The sequence below is a fragment of the Rhinatrema bivittatum genome, chromosome 3, assembly GCF_901001135.1.
Source record: "Rhinatrema bivittatum chromosome 3, aRhiBiv1.1, whole genome shotgun sequence".
NCBI classification, from domain to species: domain Eukaryota; kingdom Metazoa; phylum Chordata; class Amphibia; order Gymnophiona; family Rhinatrematidae; genus Rhinatrema; species Rhinatrema bivittatum.
In genome coordinates, this window is record NC_042617.1 from 228715384 (window position 1) to 228738281 (window position 22898).

Here is a 22898-nt window from a genome sequence, read left to right on the forward strand (position 1 = left end):
CGTATCTCCAAAGAGACAGAGACAAGATGGAAGCGGTACAGAGAAGAGCAACCAAAAAGGTGGAGGGTCTTCATCGGATGTCATACGAAGAGAGATTGAAGAATCTAAATATGTACACCCTGGAGAAAAGGAGGAGCAGGGGTGATATGATTCAGACCTTCAGATACTTGAAAAACTTTAACGATCCAAAGACAACAAACCTTTTCCATCAGAAAAAAATCAGCAGAACAAGAGGTCACTAGCTGAGGCTTCAGGGAGGAAGACTAAGAACCAATGTCAGGAAATATTTCTTAACGGAGAGAGTGGTGGATGCCTGGAATGCCCTTCCAGAGGAAGTGGTGAAGTCCAAAACTGTGAAGGACTTCAAAGGGGCGTGGGATAAACACTGTGGATCCATCAGGTCTTGAGGAAGTGTATAAAGAGGAGGCAGCAAAACACTGCACGGGGCGGCAGTAGCCACAGAGGCATTCAAGGAGCGGGATGCCAGTGGCCAGTGGTTGTGTTCCACCTTCACGGAGCGGAAGGATGGAGGCCTGCCATCTCCATATTTAAAAAAAAAAACAAAAAAAACAGGGGTGGGCAAGAGTATGTAAAATTAACTAAGAGTTCATAAGCTATAGGTACTACCAATTATTAGGCTTATTCAATATTTGTTGATAATGTGGCTTTCAATGTATACTTCACTTTCAATACATATCCAGCATAGCTCTCTGCTTCAACGGCAGGAGAGAAGTAAAACTAATAGTTCACGCTTATCCAGCATAGCTCTCTGCTACAATGGCAGGGGAGAAGAAAAACAACCAATAAGGGCTGAATAACATAGTCTGGGTAAAACAAATAAGCATGGGTGTAGCTTGCTTATTGCGGCGGTTACTACCCCTAACTAATCAAGCTTGATATTTCACTTGGATGCAGCTCCATCACTGCTCTCTGCATTAATGGTGGGTGTGAAAGGGAAATAGAACCAAAGGTTACTAGGAGCCAAGAGAAACAGATAAGTATGAGAAAAAAAGAAGTGTGAGGCTTGCTGGGCAGACTGGATGGGCCGATTGGTCTTCTTCTGCCGTCATTTCTATGTTTCTATGTTTCATAGGAAATTAATTTTAGCATTAATCATGCACATTCCAACTATATATTTTTGAGACATGTTAAATATCCCTTTTTAATATCCCCTTTGTCTCCTGGTTTCCACAAAGTCCAAATATCCTGAGATAATCATCCTTTATAGCCAAAAATGACCATGGATCATTTGATCCCTGTTATGAACCTTCCAAATATTTTACAATGCATGGTGCTTATAAATATATTGGTTAACAGCCCTGTTGTAACTTTACTTTAAATAAATTAATGAATATATCTCTATATTTTAGGTCTCTGGGTATGTGATTGTTGTCAAAACGCGCCATCTACCACGAAAAGGAGTCAGAAGGGGGAAAAACAACAAAGAAGGATAAAATGACAATATGTACACCAAAATTGCACATGCTAGAATGTTAATGGTGCTAAACTACTTACTTTGCATATTAGGAATAAAATGCCACTATTTTCATCTTTTTATAATAAATAAAAATATTGAATTCAACTAACTGTTCGTTGTCAATTGAACCTTAATAGTCAGGCAGACTGTAGGAGAAATTTGTAGTTTTTGTATATTTTGACCATGCTGATCTAATATGTGATGTCACCTTGTCACCCTAAGAGAACTTCACAATATCGAGATGGCAGCTGTGGAAACAGAAATATAGCCTTAATTTAGCTTCTACAGGAACTAGGGCAATAATTTGTAAGTGTAGGTTTTTGGGCACAAGGATTTCAATTCTGTAAACTCCCAACATTTGGAATCACTCATTAAAGAATAATACAGTTGATAAAGAATATGGTTCAACATTATACTCAATTAAGTAAAGCATTTAATAATCATTCATTGAAAAGAATGTACCTGTTAGCCGATAGATGTCAAGGGGGTGGACTCCAGGGAGAAGAAAAAACTTTAGGACTTTCTACAAGAAATGCACACCCAAGGGTTAGCCAGAGAGAAAGCAGAGCCAAAGCAACTACTGGGAAAGACACTAAGATGCTTTTCACTGTGTACAATTTTCTTCCTGTTGCAGGACCTGGACATGACCTATTCAGTAGGTTGGCAAAGCCTCAAAGTTATCTGGGCAAATTAACCCAGATAATTTTTGTCCAATATTCAGCAGTACAAACCTCCCGCAGAATGCACTTGGATAGTTATCTCTGGAAACTTTTACCCAGATAACTTTCCACTCACCAGCCTACTGAATATACATAGATTATTTCACACTTAACCAGCTATATTCAGAATATAGCCATTAAGTTAAAAAAAAAAAAGATAAAACACCTTTAGGTAATTAAGGCCAATTTCCACCCCCAACCTCCCAAAATATTAAAATAAAATCCCAGCCTTAGCAACCCAAGGAGCCCCTACCCACCCTAATATTAAAATTAAAATTCGAACTCGGGCCCCTTCTGTCCCCACTCTACCCTACTCCACACAGAACTCCAACCTGCATCCTCTCTCTCAAATCTTCAAGGCTGGCTAGGGCGGTAGATTTGTACTGCTACAGCGGTGTTCAGTGTTGCTATCAAAATTGCTGTCAGGTAAGACTGACAGCAACAAGGTTGGTAGCATACACTATCAATTTTGCTGTCAGCAATGCTGGATGCTGCTGCAGTAGTATGATTCTATTACTCAGACTGGTCTTGAAGGTTTGGGGGCTTCTGGGTGGGTGGGAAGGTGTGGATACAGGATCTAGGTGGGGGCAGAGGGGGCTCAGAGCTAAAACTTAAATTTAACATGGAGACATGCTCCTTGGGCCACAATGGCCAGGACTTTGATTTTTTATTTTAGTAGGTTAGTGGGTGGAATGAGATGCTATACCCTACCTTCTTTTTAAGTATTACAGAGGCTGCTGTGGTGGGGGATCAGGCTTGCTGGCCTGAAAGGATTCTATTTTTTTGTTTGTTTGTTTTACTTATCTGATTATATTCTGAATATAGTTGGTTAAGATTATAGCTATATACAACGCCAAAGGAATGCAAAAGAATTTGAAGGTCCAAACTTAAGACTATTGCAGGAAAACAATTTTTGTTTTATTTAATGCGGCAACTCCATTGCTCAAATGCCAAACTCAAATAGTCCTCTTTAGGGTCCCCCGACATGGACCCCGTGTTTTGCCCAAAGGCTGCATCGGGAGTGACAAAGTAAATATTTAGAAACTGAAACACAAAAACAAAAAATGCACATTTGTAGAAACCCAGACCAAGAGGCCACTTGGACAAATTCTGAAGTGACCTGAAAGCTGTTAAATATAAAAAATATCTGCGTGACGAATCAGATTATTCAAAAGGCTTTGTCTACCCATGGATGTCCACAGTGAACACGCCACGCAGAAAAGTAACTTTTGCGAATTCCTCCTCAGATGACTCATCCGGGGACGAGTTAGTCCCATCCACTCACCAAGAGGATGTCCCAGCAATACCTGTTCCACAAGCTTCTACTTCAATTTCATCACAACAGTCTTCAGCCTTACTCTTCTCGTAACCACAACTACAACCGCAACTACAACCACAACCTTTTTTAGATCCCCTGAAACCTGGGAAACCCTCACAGAATTCCAGGTATTGAGGACGTCCACAGACTTCCCAGAGCTCGAGGATAACACCCAACACACGGCAGCAACCACCCTACGACCCATGGCAATAACCTCTGCATCTTCTGGTCTAGTTTTCAACTTGTCCTCACATCAATTCTCCAAGACTGAAGTATCAATTTTGGACAAAGGTCTCTCTTTTGTACCCACCATTCCCTATGACCCCTTTAACATTCAAGTATACCTGTTTTGGTTTTTCCATATGCTTTGTATTAAATTTTTTTGCCAACACTCCCCCTACAAATGATCTATCTATAGTACGAAAAAAATCCAGATGGCTCCCTCCAGGACCAATAGACCCTGTCCTGTTCACCTTTGAAAAATTAGTCCAATCAGAGATACAGTATCTACCCCAAAAATCGAGGCTAAAGCATTTTAATGTTTCAAAGGATGAAAAAGCAGCCATTAAATCTTTAATAGATGATCCTGCAATCATTGTTAAACTGCTGATAAAGGGGGTGATATAGTGGTCTTGAGTAAGATTGATTATATTGAGGAAGTAACGTGTCAACTGTCAGATACAAATTTTTATGTTCCATTCACCTCTGACCCCACACAAGAGTTACAGGATCTGATCAAAAACATTGTATAAGATGCCTTTGATTCACATCAAATTACTTCCCGTGCGGCTACTTTCCTACAGACAGATTTTCCAAAAATTCCTACATTCTACATTCTCCCTAAGATTCATAAACACTTAATAAATCCTCCAGGAAGCCCCATTGTTGCTGGCATAGGCTTGGTCTTAAAACCTTTATCCCAATTTCTGGATAATTTTTTACAACCTTTAGTTTGCAAAAGCCGGTCCTATGACCGTGACTCCAATCGTTTTATCACCATTTTAGAACAAATTTCTCCTTCCTCTGATACATATTTTTTGGTAACTTTAGATATCATGGGGTAGATTTTCAAAGGGTTACGCACGTAACCCCAAAAACCTGCCCCTGCGCGCCTCCGGTGTGCGCAAGATATGCCTGCAAGAGGCAGGCGTAAAAAATAAAATAAGGTAGGGGGTGGATATAGATAGGGCTGGGGGGTGGGTTAGATAGGGGAAGGGAGGGGAAGGTGGGAGGGAGCGAAAGAAAAGTTCCCTCCGAGGCCGATTTCGGAGCGGCCTTTAAGGGAACGGGGAAAGCCATCAGGGCTCCCCTAGGGCTCAGCACACGCAAGGTGCACCGAGGCAGAGGGGGCTGCCCACCAGCACCGGGCATTTTTGAGATGCTTCACTGAAGAGAAAAGCTAAAAAAAAAAAGAAAAAAATCAGCTTTAAAATGTGAATGGAGATTGCTATGAAGAAAAACAGTGAGCATGAGACCCGCCCCCTTGTGATGTCATCCAGCCCAGCGTCGAGCCGGTAAATGGCGCCATTCCACCTGGCACCCCTTCGTGCAACCCTTGGTGCTACCTTTTTTCATTTTTTTTCTTTTTAACTTCTATAATTTCTTCCACTTTTGTTTACCTTTCTCTTTTTTCATAGTTGTTATCCCTTGTTAACAATTTTCATTGTTATTAATGTTAAATGTATTTGACAAAGGTAACTTTTTTTTTCCTGCATCTCCTGTTTTAATGTAAACCGGTATGATTTGTATATTATACAAGAATGTCCGTATATAAAAATTAAAAATAAATAAATATAAATAAATAAGTGTGCACCCCCTTGCGCACGCTGACCCTGGATTTTATAACATGTGCGCGGCAGCGCACGCATGTTTATAAAATCAGGTGTACATTTGTGCGTGCAGGATTAAAAATCTGCCTCCATATCTTTATATTCCTCTGAATTAAATTCCTCCCGTTCCCCAGCAGTATTACACCCTTCCTATTCATTTATATCTCCTTAGTCAAAAAAATTTCATGTCCAGATTTTGCCCCTCTACTTAGCTCCTGTTGCCTTCACTACGGTTCACATACCTATTCCTCACCCCACTAGCCGTTTATTATATTGTACAGTGACACCCTTATATGCCCCTCTGTTCCATGATTTCAATTTGGTGCAATACCTTAGCGTCAACCCCTAGTTTTCTGTTTCTTAGTTCAAGACCTAAGCCTAAGCCTCTGCGACCACGGATGTATTATATTTACTCTCTCTGGGACACTGTTTTCTGTACAAATGTTAAATGTTGTTCTGCTTGTTTGTTGGTTAATAAGATATTTATTATTAGTTCTTTGTAATTGTTCACATTTGAAGCTCTGTTAATGTTCTATGTAATTGCTTTCATTTACCGAAGCACTGTTTTCTGTTCAATGTAAACCGAACTGATTTGTAAACCCTTACAAGAATTTCGGTATATAAAACTGTTAAATAAAATAAATATTCTAACATTCCTCAGGATGAAGCATTAACATTAGTTGAGGATATTTTGAACAGCCGCCTCCTTCCTTGTCGTATCTCCACAGAATTTTTATTGTCTTTGACACGGTTAGCTCTTACTAGAAACTACTTTCAATTCCATAATACCACATATCAACAAATTAAGGGCACAGCCATGGGGGCCACTAAGGCCCCCCAGTTTGGCTTGTTTATATGTGAAATCACTGGTTCACTATCAACAGGTCGGCTCGTCAACACAGATTCCAGTTAAGTACATTAATTTTGTTTTGAAAAGTTGGTTGTATTCCGACGGTCATACGTTTGTTCCCTAGATTTCGACCCCTGATGAAGCTGCTGTTCCGCAGCGAAACACCGGCTGCTGTCGGGTTGGCTAAATTGGTACAGTCGGGGCGCCCATGGTTTTTCAGTTGACTCAAGCAGGCTTACATTGCTGCATTAAATATTTCAAACAGCTGAACGCATGCAAAAATTGTTTGGGCCACCCTCGACTGTACAATTGGGACAGACGCAGAGAGAATTTAAGCATCACCGGCAGATGACTGCCGGGTTAGTCGGAAGATATAATTGAATTGATATACGAGATAAGCTCTCTTGAGCTATTTTGAAAATTTCTGGAATTCATTTTGTTTACAACAACTGATCACAGCCGTCAAGCTGCAAATGATGTGTAGACCAGACTGTTCAGGTCCTTTAGATTGAACACGTTGGCAGGCTTGCTGATGCAGCACCTATACACCAGTTGGGTGTTCTGTTTTATACTGCATCCATTATATATTTTCTTGAGCTACGACATTAGAAAACACACAAGAGGTGCCTTTTTTGTTTGGTTATAATTAATTATTATAGAATCTTCTGAGTGCTCTTTGTTTTGTTGAGACCGCTATATAGATGACATTTTTTTGATTTGGAAGGGGACGGATATTCAATTTTTCCTATTTTTTGATTGGCTCAATAATTGCAGTGAGCATTTAAAATTTAATTATTCAATTGATTCCTCTATAATCTCTTTTTTGGACGTACAAGTTTATTTTCAAGATGGAGATTTTACCACATCTATCTTCCGTAAAAGTACAGATCGTAATACCCTGTTGCGATTTGACAGCCATCATCCATCCGCTTTAAAAATGAATATTCCAGCCGGGCAGCTGTTAAGACTTCAATGTCTCTGCTCGTCCTGAGCAGACTTTGTAACTCAAGCTAAGCAGATGCTGCTTAGGTTCAGGGAGAGAGGGTACCCTCACCGGGTCCTTCGTAGAGCATTTAAGAGAGCACTGTATGTGAACCAGGAACTTCTTTTTATTCCTCAGGTTAAGACAGTGGACACTTGTATTAATGGTATTTTGCCTTTTTCCACCCACGTTAATAGTATTACATCTATAATAAAACGTCATTGGTCCATGTTGGTGCTTCATGATGTCTTTGACTGTCCTTTATGTTTTTCTTTTTGCCGTGGTAGGAACCTCAGGAACCTTTTAGTTCACTCCCACTTTCAGGATAGCCCTTCTTTAGGTTTACGGAATCTTTCAGGCCACCAACCATGTGGACATAGCTCTGTTTGCCCTCATGTTATTCCCACCTCCACTTTTGAAGATCCCATTACTCACAGAAAATTCCATTTCAATTTCTTCACTACATGTCAATCATGGGGAGTAATTTATGTGATTTCTTGCCCTAAACTGTATGTGGGCAAAACTACCAGACAAGTCAGAATAAGAATTGCAGAACATCATTCCAATATTCAAACTGGCCGAGAAACGGCACCTTTGGCAACACATTGGCAATCGGCAGGGCATTCAGGAAATGATTTAAAATTTTTCATCATTGACATGTTACTCTCCCCCCCCCCCCCCCCAAGGGTGACAATTTTTCTGAGATGTTGATTTGTAAAGAGCAAAAGTGGATTTTTAAGTTAGATTGTCTCCATCCTAAAGGATTAAATAATGAAATCGAGTGGCAATATTTCATATAACATTTCATATAATGTCTTTTCTGTATTAATCCTGTTCCGTTTTGATTCTCTCTTTTTCACTACTATATTAATTGTCTGCCTTCTGATTGGTTTGGCTCACCCTTCTCCGATTGGTGCAAATTTCTCGCACCAAAACTATCTGCTTTAAACGGCGAGTTCTGTCAATTCTTCCTGCTCTCCTTGCCTTGTCAGCTGTATGACAACCACTCTGCATTTAAAGGTATGCTTTATCGGCGCAAATATTGATGTATACTCTGCCTCTTGGTCCGGTTTCTACAAATGTGTAGATTTGTTTTTATGTTTCAGTTTCTAAATATTTACTTTGTCCCTCCCGATGCAGCCTTCGGGTGAAACACGGGGTCCTTGTCAGGGGATCCTAAAGAGGACTATTTGAGTTTGGCATTTGAGCAATGGAGTTGCCGCATTAAATAAAACAAAAATCATTTTCCTGCAGTAGTCTTAAGTTTGGACCTTCAAATTCTTTTGCATTCCTTTGGCGTTGGATATTGATATATTTGGAGTGCAGCATTGAATCTTTGTGATTTAAGATTAAAGCTATCCCAGAATATAAACCCCGATAACTTTAGGACTGTTCTGTACCACAACTAGACTTACCTGGATAACTCTGAATATTGGAGTTATCTGGAAAACTTAGCCTCATCCTGGAATGCCCCCAATTTATCTGGATAATCATGTACCCAGATAAAAGTTACTGGTTAGAGGAGTGAGAAATTGAAATAGATTTGTCTAGGTAACTTAAAAGGACAAACCCTTTCAAAATAGACCTCAAAGCTTCTTGCCAGATACTGGGGAAAACTTTTCGAAGGGTGCAAGGACTTTCACCCAGGCCAGCAGCTGAAGTTAGGCCAAGCCTTAACTCCCAGAAGGGAAAGAAGCAAGGAATGCATGGTACTACTTCAAATAGAACTCTTTATGCAAAAGTCCCTTTAAAGTCAGCAAGAATTCAAGTCATTCATTTAAGCCCTTGTGTTTTGATATTGTGTTCAGAAGGGAAGGAGCGATACTGCCAATCCAGACACAAGTAGTGGTAGGCATGGAAGAGTGAAAACACTTGATAGATGCCAATAGAAGTCACAGGAAATGGCTATAAAGGAAAAAAACATGTAAACTGTGCCAGAGCAGTTATAGCTTTGGGGGAGTTTTTTGTCCATTTGTTTTCCAAGCTTAATTGTGCTTGACTGACAGGGAAAAGACTTAAGTTTAGTAAGGAATCAGTAAGGAGCTAGGGGTTTTATTCTGTTTTACTTTCATGAACCTGATCTGGAGGCCCTGGAGGAGAGCTGTGATACCTACATAGCACCTGGAGCCTCTCAACTTCAGAACCAAGGTAAGCCACAAGCCTGGCTAGTTGGGAACAAGCATCCACAATCCCAACTGACCACCAGGGAGGAGCTTGGCAGCCAAAGATGCTATGATGGAGCATCAACAATTCCAGTGCATAGATAAAGGGCGTCAACAACTCCAAACCGTCGTCCAGCATCGCTAGATCTCACAACAAGCCATCCAAGAGCACCTAGTTCATCAGCAGATACCCCTGTGTAAGGTAACCCAGGCTTTATAGGCTGCAAATAACTGCCCCAATAACCCTAGTCCTTTTAAAAATCATCCCAGGAGAAGACTTGGACACCTTTCTCACAAATTTTGAATGAACATGAACCACCTATCCAGGAAACCTATTCATGGGGGGAGAATCAGGCAGCGTGTCAATCAGATGGCCAAACTGGGTACCCAAGGTGTAGAGTGTCATTCTGGGAAGGCTAAGATATAACCCTAAAGCCTACTGACTCAAACTCAGAGAAGATCAGCTTAGGTTGGGCAAACTCCCAGACCCTGTACTACCAGCTTTCCAACATCTGTTGGAAGTGGCTAAAGCCAGACGGGAAAACCAGGACAAAGATGGCTAAAACCATTCTACTGGAGCAGTTCCTTGATATCTTGAATCCTCTGATACCACACTAGCTACAACAGCACTCATGACTAACTTTCGAAGAGACCCTTGAACTGGCTGAATCCTTTCAAGGGGCTTAAGTTATGAGGAGACTGCCTTTCCTTCTTCTTTGAACTTTCTTCCTCTTCCCTCATTCTGAGTGACTTTAACTTCCAGTGTCATGGGCACTAGTAAACACTGAATACCAACAGCCAGTAAGAGAACACCACACCAAGGACCTCTCTGACTCTTATGCCTCAAAACTCTGTGCTTTAATCTCCTTATTTGACCTCCATCTCTGCTTTACTGTTCCTACTCACCTGCAAGGCCTCTTTCTTGGTACTTTCGTATAACTGTTGTTCAAAAGATTTCTCCACCTCATTTCTCCCCTCTCAGACCATCATCTGATAACTTTCGAACCTAAGCACCCTCCCCCTTTTAACTCTTTGGGAGGCTATTACTGTTATGCAAATTTCTGTGTTGTCCCAAATAGAACAGCTATCTGATCAACTTCAGAAAATCTCAATGGACTAGACTAATACTAAAGCTTATGTGGACCAAACAGTCCATAAAATGGGACTTTGGACACAAGTTAAATAATTAGAAGTTGAGGACAGTTAATTCGCTGAAAAAAAAAAAAAGAACTTCAGAGCCTGCTTGAAGTACTGTGTTTCCTCATTGGGTGAGTTTATTCTCACTGAATTACCATCTGGACCCTGACATCAGTGGGAGGGGCTGGAGAGTGCCTCTAAGACCGGCACAGAGCAGCTTCACTACAGGACAGCTAATTACCTGAAAAAAAAGAACTTCAGAGCCTGCTTGAAGTACTGTGTTTCCTCATTGGGTGAGTTTATTCTCACTGAATTACCATCTGACCCTGACGACAGTGGGAGGGGCTGGAGAGTGCCTCTAAGACCGGCACAGAGCAGCTTCACTACAGGACAGCTAATTACCTGAAAAAAAGAACTTCAGAGCCTACTTGAAGTACTGTGTTTTCTCATTGAGTGAGTTTATTCTCACTGAATTACCATCTGGACCCTGACGTCAGTGGGAGGGGCTGGAGAGTGCCTCTAAGACCGGCACTGAGTTGCGCACCGCCAAAGCCGTGCGAGCGGCTTTGCCAGGCTTAGCCCGGATTAGTTTGGGTTAGTTTGTGAAGGCTAATAGATTTTAATATTTCTGTTTAAATTGTTATTTCTTGTGATAGCTGTCCCACCAAGATGCGAATCTTAAGTTTGGTAACGTGGAAGGGTATCTCTGGATATATTCTTTGTATATTTAATTTTTTTAGTACAATATGCCTCAAACGTAAAGCCAAGGTGAGAGTATACCCAGCAGAACAATCACCTTCGCTACAACAAAGATTTATTCCTGAGTATGCTGTTTCAACATCAACTCAGGGCTTGTCAAATCCCATAGGTGGGAATGTGGGAGGAACGCAAGTTTCACCAGGGGAAATATCACTAAGCCCACCCCTACCTCGCCAGCTGATTATAGCTTCCCCACAAACTCCTTCAAATGTTGCTGGAGTAGGAGGAGAAATTCTCGCTCCATTACTCCAGCATACTGGGAACAATGAGGGTAGTTTGGAGAAAGCTAGGTCTTCGACTCCAGATTTTAAATTAAATCTGGATGAAAGAAACAGCATCCTAGCGGGGATTGGAGAAAAATCAGCTGTAACATTAGATTCTTTGGCAGATCTAATGAAAAGATTGGCATATAACATTCAAGAACAATCAAAGTTATTACAGCATGTGTCTAATAAACTGGACTCTGTTACTCAAGATCATCAACGGATCCTTTCGGATCAGTGCATACAGATTATTTCTTTGGAAGGGGAAGTTAGAGGTTTAAAAGATCTAACCACTACTATTGCTCGTGAAAGATCTGCCACTTTGAGGAAAATAGAGTACTTAGAAAATACAGTAAAACATTTGAATATTAGGTTATTAAATTTCCCTAAATTAAGAGAGGAAAATTGATTGACAACTTTTAAAAAATATTTGGAAAAAAATTTCCTCTCAAAAAATTCCTGTTATAAAGAAAATAATTCAATTACCTTATAAGCAAAATGAAGTAAAAAATACTGAATCTAAGCAACCTATAGATTTCCAGGATTTAACCAATATTTGGAAGAAATACAGGCTGAGATATTGTATCGGATTACTTTATTAGTAACATTTCAGACCCAAAAGGAAATGAATCTGGTTATGCAGGCATATTTTAAAAACATGAGTATTGAATTATTAGGTGGTAAGATCAGGGTATACCCTGACCTTGCCAGAAGTACTCAGATTAGACGCAAAGCTTTTCTTTCTTTAAAGCCTAGCGTCATGGCATTGGGGGCAACTATGGTTGTAAAATACCCATGTAAATGTGTAATAAAACAACAGGGAAATGTTTTTATTTTCTTTGAGGTATCTCAATTGCAAGATTTTCTGAATGCTAGGATGCAGATATCTATTAAAGATGGAGGTGTAAGTAATTAGTATATTGTTGAAACTTTCAAGAATATCCAAATTATTCTACTATAATGTTTTTCAAAAAAAACCATTTTCCTCACTTACAAATTTTGTCCTCTTGGAATTGCCTCTATGATGTTTAGTTTTTGAACAAATATGTTTACTTCTTATCTATAAGTTGTGTAATTAGAATGTATGTTCAAAACTTTAATATTTCATTTTGCAAAGTTGATTCTTACTTTGTAATAGTTTTGAAAAACTAATAAATAAAAAAAAATAATAATTAGAAGTTAATGATCAAAACTTGGTTCAGGATAACTTGGGTACATAGGTACATAAGATTTGCCATACTGTGTCAAATCAAAGGTTAAGAACATAAGAACATAAGAAAATGCCATACTGGGTCAGACCAAGGGTCCATCAAGCCCAGCATCCTGTTTCCAACAGTGGCCAATCCAGGCCATAAGAACCTGGCAAGTACCCAAAAACTAAGTCTATTCCATGTAACCATTGCTAATGGCAGTGGCTATTCTCTAAGTGAACTTAATAGCAGGTAATGGACTTATTTATTTATTTATTTATTTTTAATTTTTATATACCGGAATTCCTGTATGCAATACAAATCAATCCGGTTTACAAGTAACAAAAATGTTGCCCTGGTCTGGGAGGTTAGACCGGGGTTTTTTACATAGAACATTGAACAATAACAATCAACCAAGAACTTATCCAATCCTTTTTTAAACACAGCTATACTAACTGCACGAACCACATTCTCTGGCAACAAATTCCAGAGTTTAATTGTGCGTTGAGTAAAAAAGAACTTTTTCCGATTAGTTTTAAATGTGCCCCATGCTAACTTCATGGAGTGTCCCCTAGTCTTTCTACTATCCGAAAGAGTAAATAACCGATTCACATCTACCCGTTCTAGACCTCTCATGATTTTAAACACCTCTATCATATCCCCCCTCAGTTGTCTCTTCTCCAAGCTGAAAAGTCCTAACCTCTTTAGTCTTTCCTCATAGGGGAGTTGTTCCATTCCCCTTATCATTTTGGTAGCCCTTCTCTGTACCTTCTCCATCGCAATTATATCTTTTTTGAGATGCGGCGACCAGAATTGTACACAGTATTCAAGGTGCGGTCTCACCATGGAGCGATACTGAGGCATTATGACATTTTCCGTTTTATTCATCATTCCTTTTCTAATAATTCCCAACATTCTGTTTGCTTTTTTGACTGCCGCAGCACACTGAACCGACGATTTCAATGTGTTATCCACTATGACACCTAGATCTCTTTCTTGGGTTGTAGCACCTAATATGGAACCCAACATTGTGTAATTATAGCATGGGTTATTTTTCCCTATATGCATCACCTTGCAATTATCCACATTAAATTTCATCTGCCATTTGGATGCCCAATTTTCCAGTCTCACAAGGTCTTCCTGCAATTTATCACAATCTGCTTGTGATTTAACTACTCTGAACAATTTTGTGTCATCTGCAAATTTGATTATCTCACTCGTCGTATTTCTTTCCAGATCATTTATAAATATATTGAACAGTAAGGGTCCCAATACAGATCCCTGAGGCACTCCACTGTCCACTCCCTTCCACTGAGAAAATTGCCCATTTAATCCTACTCTCTGTTTCCTGTCTTTTAGCCAGTTTGCAATCCACGAAAGGACATCGCCACCTATCCCATGACTTTTTACTTTTCCTAGAAGCCTCTCATGAGGAACTTTGTCAAATGCCTTCTGAAAATCCAAGTATACTATATCTACCGGTTCACCTTTATCCACATGTTTATTAACTCCTTCAAAAATGTGAAGCAGATTTGTGAGGCAAGACTTGCCCTGGGTAAAGCCATGCTGACTTTGTTCCATTAAACCATGTCTTTCTATATGTTCTGTGATTTTGATGTTTAGAACACTTTCCACTATTTTTCCTGGCACTGAAGTCAGGCTAATCGGTCTGTAGTTTCCCGGATCGCCCCTGGAGCCCTTTTTAAATATTGGGGTTACATTTGCTATCCTCCAGTCTTCAGGTACAATGGATGATTTTAATGATAAGTTACAAATTTTTACTAATAGGTCTGAAATTTCATTTTTTAGTTCCTTCAGAACTCTGGGGTGTATACCATCCGGTCCAGGTGATTTACTACTCTTCAGTTTGTCAATCAGGCCTACCACATCTTCTAGGTTCACCGTGATTTGATTCAGTCCATCTGAATCATTTCCCATGAAAACCTTCTCCATTATGGGTACCTCCCCAACATCCTCTTCAGTAAACTCCGAAGCAAAGAAATCATTTAATCTTTCCGCGATGGCCTTATCTTCTCTAAGTGCCCCTTTAACCCCTCGATCATCTAACGGTCCAACTGACTCCCTCACAGGCTTTCTGCTTCGGATATATTTTAAAAAGTTTTTACTGTGAGTTTTTGCCTCTACAGCCAACTTCTTTTCAAATTCTCTCTTAGCCTGTCTTATCAATGTCTTACATTTAACTTGCCAATGTTTATACTTTATCCTATTTTCTTCTGTTGGATCCTTCTTCCAATTTTTGAATGAAGATCTTTTGGCTAAAATAGCTTCTTTCACCTCCCCTTTTAACCATGCCGGTAATCGTTTTGCCTTCTTTCCACCTTTCTTAATGTGTGGAATACATCTGGACTGTGCTTCTAGAATGGTATTTTTTAACAATGACCACGCCTCTTGGACATTTTTTACTTTTGTAGCTGCTCCTTTCAGTTTTTTTCTAACAATTTTTCTCATTTTATCAAAGTTTCCCTTTTGAAAGTTTAGCACGAGAGCCTTGGATTTGCACACTGTTCCTTTTCCAGTCATTAAATCAAATTTGATCATATTATGATCACTATTGCCAAGCGGCCCCACCACCGTTACCTCTCTCACCAAGTCCTGTGCTCCACTGCGAATTAGATCTAAAATTGCTCCCTCTCTCGTCGGTTCCTGAACCAATTGCTCCATAAAGCTATCATTTATTTCATCCAGGAACGTTATCTCTCTAGCGTGACCCGATGATACATTTACCCAGTCTATATTGGGGTAATTGAAGTCTCCCATTATTACTGCACTACCAATTTGGTTAGCTTCCCTAATTTCTCTTAGCATTTCACTGTCCATCTCACCATCTTGACCAGGTGGTCGGTAGTATACCCCTATCACTGTAGTCTTCCCTGATACACAAGAGATTTCTACCCATAAAGATTCAATTTTGTATTTAGTCTCATGCAGGATGAGATTGATTGATTGAGCCCAGTATCCTATTTCCAACAGTGGCCAATCCAGGTCATAAATACCTGACAGAATCCCAAGGGGTAAATAGATTCCGTGCTGTTTATCCTAGGGATAAGAAATGAATTTCTGCAACTCCACTTTAATAATGGTTAATGGACTTTTCCTCTAGGAACTTTCCAAAATGTTTTAAAAAAAACAGCTACACCGTGGATATTTTTAATATTTTTCTCTAATTTTCTTAAGGCCCTGGTGATTCTCTCCACCATTTTAGAATAAAGGCAAAAATGAATCTGTTGCAATATAAATCTACCAAATTTAATTGACATGTAATATTTACATAGGAAAAATATTACATGGAAGAAAGTCACACTTTGAACAGAATCAAAGAGGGCAATCTTGAAATCCAGTAATTACAATCAATCTTATATAATGATTCTTAATACTTAGTAATTCATCAAGTTATTACTTAGAAATGTATAGCCCCAATACCCAGTAATCCATATACTCATTTTCTTAGAAATTCATACACTCAGTTCTTGGAAATTCAATACCTCAAATACTCTAAAAATGATGAAGTTAGTACTCAGAAATGTATGAGATCGAGCTGTGCAGACTACTTGGAAATTTATAAACAATGGCTTAAAGAATTTCCTTACATCATCTGTTTATCTTTGGCTGTCTGCCTTGCTCTGCTCTGTACCAAAGTTGAACTATATTGCAGTACATTGAACTAGATTGAACAGAGAGATGCAATAAAGCTTTTTGATTTCCTCTGTGCTCCATCTTGTACTCTGCAATTCAGATCAAAATCTAAATAAATCATCACATATGTTTAAACTATTTCTGGACATCTCTTTTTCACTTAATGTTGGGAAGTAAATTTTAAACATATTTTACTTAACAGTAATTCTTGTTTTCAAAAGTTAATTAAACTGAATTTGGAGTAATAATAACTAAAATCACTGTATTGTAATCTGCACAATCTAATCTTGTTCTCACAGGTCAAGCAGGTAGTCCTCACATATGGGTGACATCACAGGATGCAGCCCAATCACGGAACACTTTTGTCAAAGTTTCTAGAACTTTGACTGGCACCTACTGGGCATGCCCAGGATGGCACTAACCCTGCAACCAGCAGGGGTCCCCCTTCAGTCTTCTTTTTTCCGCGCAGCAGTAGCCACGCAGCTTAAGGAACTCCACAGAGATTCCTGACAGGAATTTTCCTCACAGAATTACTATACAACTTTCTACCCCACAGGGGTTCCCCGCTTTCATTTTTACATCCGCGGTGGTCCGGTAAGTTTTTTACCCGATTCCGGTCGATTCCCATGAGTTTGGCCTTCACAGCCTACTGGTCGTTGACCGCACCGCGGCTAAATATTTTCACAGGCCATGGCATCAGGGTTCCGACGATGCCCGGACTGCACCCGTACAGTGTCCATTACTGACCCTCACTGGTATATGTAATGTGTCTGGGTAGTGAGCATGATGTCCTTACTTGTACCAAATGTGCCCTTATGACACCTAAAGGTCGCAAGGCTAGAATGGAGAAAATGGAACTTCTCTTTCGGTCACAAACCCCGACACCGTCCATAGCATCAGCGTCGTCTGAACAGACACCATCTACGTCGCACCATCAACGGGCACCAGCCGGTGTCTGACCAGCATCGACGACTCCACTGCCATCGACACCCCCCTCATGAAAAGGACAGAGGTGACCGTCGAGAAAAGCCACGCCATCGACATCGCAGGTCTCAGACCCTCAATGCAGGCAAAGCCTCGACATCGTCGTTGTCTGAACCGCCATCGAAGAAAGCCCATCCAGAAAAGGCACCATCCCTATCTGGTTCAGGGTTACCGAGGCAACCTTCACCAGGACCGGTGATAGGAGCCGCGATTCCACCTCCAAAGGTGGTCCCTCCGGCTACACCGCCTCCTCCTCTGGCATCGGGGCTCCAGGTTTCCGGGAGGAACTCGATCAGATGATTCAGGAGGCCATCGGCAAAGCGATGCAAGGCTTCAAAGTTCCATTGACGCCGATACTGGTACCGATGCCTGAACCGGTAGCCGATCCCATTCCAGTAGCGCTAGCACCGTTACTCATGAGAATGGAAGCGCTGATCGCTGCTTTTCCTCCGAGGGATCCGACGTCTCCAATGGACCCGGTGACTTCCTCTCCGATTCCTCTTTCATCAGCAGATGAAGGAGAAACACCGTTCCTTCCGCTATCGGGAGTGCTTCTGATGCCTAGATCATCGGTTTCACCGATTGCATCTTTGTTTCCATCGGTGCCACCATCCCGTCCATCGATGCCTTCTGTGCCACCATCGGTGCCACCGGTGACACAATCGATGCCTTCAGTGCCTCACCCGGGACCTTCATGTATACCAATTTTTCGTCCCTCCAAGGATACTGGGGGTGCTGGAGATGATCCCTATGATACCTGGACTGATGATTCATCCCAGGATACCGATGACTTGCCATCGCCTCCCTCTCCTGCTAAAAGCAGGAAGCATTCTCCGCCAGAGGACTTGTCCTTCATTAATTTTGTGAAGGAAATGGCTGAATTGGTTCCTTTTCAACTTCATACAGAACAAGATGATAGACATCAGATGATGGAGCTTCTTCAATTTTTAGATGCTCCTAAAGAACTAACATCTATTCCCATCCATGTTGTCCTCCTGGATCTTCTCAAAAGAAATTGGGAACATCCTGGTTCTGTGGCACCAGTCAATCAGAAAGCTGACACTACATACCTAGTCCAGTCAACTCCTGGTTTCCAGAAGTCCCAATTGGACCACCACTCAGTGGTTTTTGAGTCAGCCCAAAAGAAAGCCCGAAGATCCAAGCCTCATTCTTCCTATCCTCCAGGAAAGAAACAAAAATTCCTGCTATAGGTTGTCGTATCTTTCAAGGGGCTATGCTTATATCCTGCATCGTCTCTTATCAACTTTATATGACCCAGTACAACAGGGTCCTCTTTAAACAAGTACAGGACTTTGCTGAGTCCCTACCTCAACAGTCTCAAGACCAATTACACACCCTAGCTCAAAAGGGTTTAGAAGCAGGCAAGCATGAGATAAGATCTGCCTATGACGTTTTTGACACTGCTTCCAGGATTTCAGCAACAGCCATTTCTGCAAGGCGATGGGCCTGGCTAAAGTCGTCCAACCTACGGCCTGAGGTCCAGGATAGACTATCTGATTTGCCTTGCACTGGAGATAATCATTTTGGTGAGCAAATACAAAAGACAGTCGCGTAACTCAAGGATCACCATGAGACTCTTCGCCAACTCTCCTTGCTACCTTCTGAATACCCTGCTAAGCAAAAATTCAGAAAGGAGCTCAAGAAATTCTTTTACCACCAAAGGAAATCTTATCCTCCTCCATCCAAAGGTCGCTCTACTAAGCCTTATCAGAAAGGCCAGTCCAGGCAACCTCACAGACAAAAGCCGCAAACAACTCCTCAACCAGGTCCAGCATCTGGTTTTTGACTTTTTTCTAGAGAGCAGCATTCAAACTCCACTAAAGCATGTACCAGTGGGAGGCCGATTGTGCCACTTCAACCACGTCTGGCACTCAGTCACCACAGACCAGTGGGTGCTCACCATAATAACTCAAGGTTATCATCTCAACTTTCTGGCCATTCCACCGGACTCCCCACCTCGGCTGATGTGGGGAACATCAGACCATTCACCGCTCCTGGAACAGGAGATTTCCCTCCTCCTCCAATCCAGAGCAATAGAACCAGTGCCCTACTCCCAACAGGGCTCGGATTCTTCTCTCGGTATTTTCTAATCCCAAAAAATTCAGGTGGCGTTCGCCCGATACTAGATCTTCAGGCCTTAAACAAGTTTCTCCAAAGAGAAAAGTTCAAGATGGTGACCTTGGGTTCCCTCCTCCCCCTTCTACAAAGGGGAGACTGGCTCTGCTCTCTAGACCTCCAGGACGCTTACACACATATCACAATAACTCTGTCTCATCGCAGATTTCTGCAATTCCTCGTAGGCCCAAAGCACTACTAATATCGAGTGCTACCATTCAGCCTAGCCTCTGCTCCATGAGTCTTCACCAAGTGCCTCGTAGTAGTAGCAGCGTTCCTCAGAACTCCAGGTGTTCACATCTTCCCCTATCTCGAGGATTGGTTGATCAGGGCTCCCACATAGCAAGTTGTTTTTACGTCCCTACATCTCACCTTGCACATCCTGATCTCTCTGGGGTTTCTCAATTATCCAAAGTCCAGGTTGGTCCCATCGCAAACCCTGTCGTTCATAGGAGCAGACTTGGACACCCTCAAGGCAAAGGCATTTCTTCCTCGAGAACGAGCTCTCATCATCTCCTCTCTCACCCATCAGCTACAGTCTCAACAGCGCTCCACTGCACGTCACTTTCTAGTCCTGCTAGGGCACATGGCGTCCTCAGTACACGTCACTCCCATGGCTCGTCTCGCCATGAGGATCCTACAGTGGACGCTAAGGTCACAGTGGATTCAGTCATCTCAACCATTATCAGCTGTTGTCCACATAACCAACCCACTTCGTCTATCTCTAGCTTGGTGGAAGAATCAGGCCAATCTCCTTCAAGGCCTGCCTTTTCAAGCTCCAGACCCTCAAATAACCCTTACAACAGATGCCTCCAACATCGGTTGGGGAGCACACATTGCCAATTTACAAACTCAAGGGTCTTGGTCTCCAGAGGAAGCCAAACACAAGATCAATTTCCTGGAGCTACGAGCAATCAGATATGCTCTCAGAGTATTTCAGGATCGCCTCTCCAAACAGGTCATCCTGATTGAAACGGACAACCAGGTGGCCATATGGTACATCAACAAACAAGGAGGAACAGGCTCCCGCCTCCTGTGTCAGGAGGCTGCACAGATATGGGCAGAGGCCCTCTCCCACTCGATGTACCTCAGGGCCACCTACTTGCCGGGAGTGGACAATGTGTTGGCAGACATCTCAGTCACACCTTTTGACCACACAAGTGGTCTCTCAACCCCACAGTTGCGGACTCAATATTCCAACGTTGGGGTTACCCCACATAGACCTCTTTGCGTCACCTCAGAACCGCAAAGTAGAAAACTATTGCTCTCTCACTCGCAGTCAACACTCACAACCAAGAGATGCATTCTCCCTCTCATGGGACGCCGGTCTCATATATGCATTCCCTCCACTTCCACTTCTCTCGAAGACTCGTGAAGCTACCTCAGGACAAGGGAAGCATGATCCTGATAGCACCTCACTGGCCACGTCAAGTGTGGTTTCTGATTCTTCAGGACCTATCCATTCACAGGCACATTCCCCATGGGGAAGGACCCGCTTCTTATCACGCAGAATCTTCAGGCCACCCCAATCTTTAGGCCTTGTCCCTGACTGCCTGGATATTGAAAGATTAATCCTGAGGCCTCTCAACCTTTCGGAGCCAGTTTCCTGTGTCTTGATTGCTTCACGGAAGCCTTCCACGAGAAAATCTTATCTTTACAAATGGAACAGGTTTAAATCATGATGTTCTTCTCAGTCCCTTGATCCCTTTACCTGCTCTACCATGAAGTTTCTAGACTATCTCTGGCACTTGTCAGAATCAGGTCTAAAAACTTCCTCCATCAGAATGCATGTCTGCGGTAGCTGCCTTCCATAAAGGTGTCTGGGATGTTCCTATTTCGGTACAACCCCTTGTAACACATTTTCGGAAGGGCTTGCTCCACCTCAAGCCTCCACTGCGCCGGCCGGTCCCTTCTTGGACCTCAATCTGGTTTTGGGTCGGCTCATGAAACCACCATTCGAGCCTCTCCAATCCTGTGATCTTCGCTTTCTCACATGGAAAGTGTTTTTTCTTTTGGCAATCACATCTGCTCGCAGAGTTAGTGAGTTACAGGCCCTAGTTACCTATCCGCCTTACACAAAACTTCTGCATGAATGGGCGGTACTCCACACTCACCCTAAGTTCTTGCCTAAGGTAGTATCGGAGTTTCACATTAATCAATCCATTATATTACCCACCTTCTTTCCTAGGCCCCATTCCAATCCAAGGGAGCAGGCTCTGCATACCCTCGACTGCAAATGGGCTCTAGCATTCTACCTAGACCATACAGCTGCCCACAGGCAAAGTACTCAATTGTTTGTTTCCTTTGCTTCCATCAGATTGGGTCAACCTGTGGGTAAGCAGACTCTCTCCTCCTGGCTACCGGACTGCATTTCCTTTTGCTATCAGCAAGCAGGCATTCCACTTCAAGACCATGTTAAAGCACACTCGGTCAGGGCCATAGAACCTCTGAAAGCGAAATTACATGAAGGGCTACAGGCACGTGTGACCCATCAAGGCGCACCTGTCCTATTTGCATTTTTATTCATGGATGATATCCTCTTATTTATTCCCTGTGCCAAAGAGTTATTTCCCCTGGTGCTAGATCATTTTGAAGAATACGGGATGTCATCTGGTTTTAAAGTAAATCTGGTAAAACCAGTTATCTTAGACATTCTGGGTCACCTCCATGACCACTGGCAGTCCCTTTCCCTCCAATGGGAGACCTCCTGTCTTAAGTATTTAGGGGTATTCATTCATAGGGACCCAAAGGAATGGTACCGAGCCAATGTTCCCTTGATGATTAAAGAATTTAAAAAATGTACAGCACAATGGATGAACTTCCCATTATACCTGATGGGTCGCATTGCCTTGCTCAAAATGTCCTTGCTCCCCAAGCTCTTATACTTATTGAAAATGCTCCCCCTGATGTTGTCCCGTAAAGACTTACAGACCATACTTTCCACCTGCTCTAAGTTTGTTTGAAAGGCTAAGAGGGCCAGAGTCTTTATACATAAATTAATGGTACCTATATGGGACGGAGGATGGGGGTTTCCTAATATCCATTATTAAAATGCGGTTTGCGCTTTACGGGCCCTGGGAGATTGGCAACTCAATTGCGCAACTTTTGTTGATACAGCTTTGGAGGCCCTTATTGCCCGCCCTTATAATTTCAGTTTCTTACTGCGTGCCAGGGCTGATGAGATATCCTCTTGGCACAAAAATAATATGCTCTTTCAGTACATGCAATTCGGTTGGCATACTCTTCGCAAGCCCTGGCTGCCGATTTGCGGGAACCCCAGGTTCTTGGCTGGGGCCTACACCCCTTTCTTTATCACACAGTCCATGACGGGGAGGGACAAATTTCACTCATTTATTGATTATTTAAATGGGTGGGTGTTCTCCTTTCAACATTGTAGAGACCATTTCAACTTTCAGACTCAAGACTTCTTGTACTACC

At 41.9% G+C, this 22898-nt stretch overlaps 1 protein-coding gene across 10 annotated transcripts in view; it reads left to right on the top strand.

Moving 5' to 3' along the window:
- Positions 1–1582, top strand: part of PHF10 (PHD finger protein 10) — an 885396-nt gene extending 883814 nt beyond the window's left edge. For all 10 annotated transcript variants that reach the window (XM_029594266.1, XM_029594268.1, XM_029594274.1 and 7 more), the window contains one exon: positions 1371–1582. In XM_029594266.1, the coding sequence (XP_029450126.1) occupies positions 1371–1459 (89 nt within the window). In that variant the 3' untranslated portion in view covers positions 1460–1582. The remainder of the gene's footprint in view (positions 1–1370) is intronic.
- The last annotated feature ends 21316 nt before the right edge of the window (positions 1583–22898 follow it).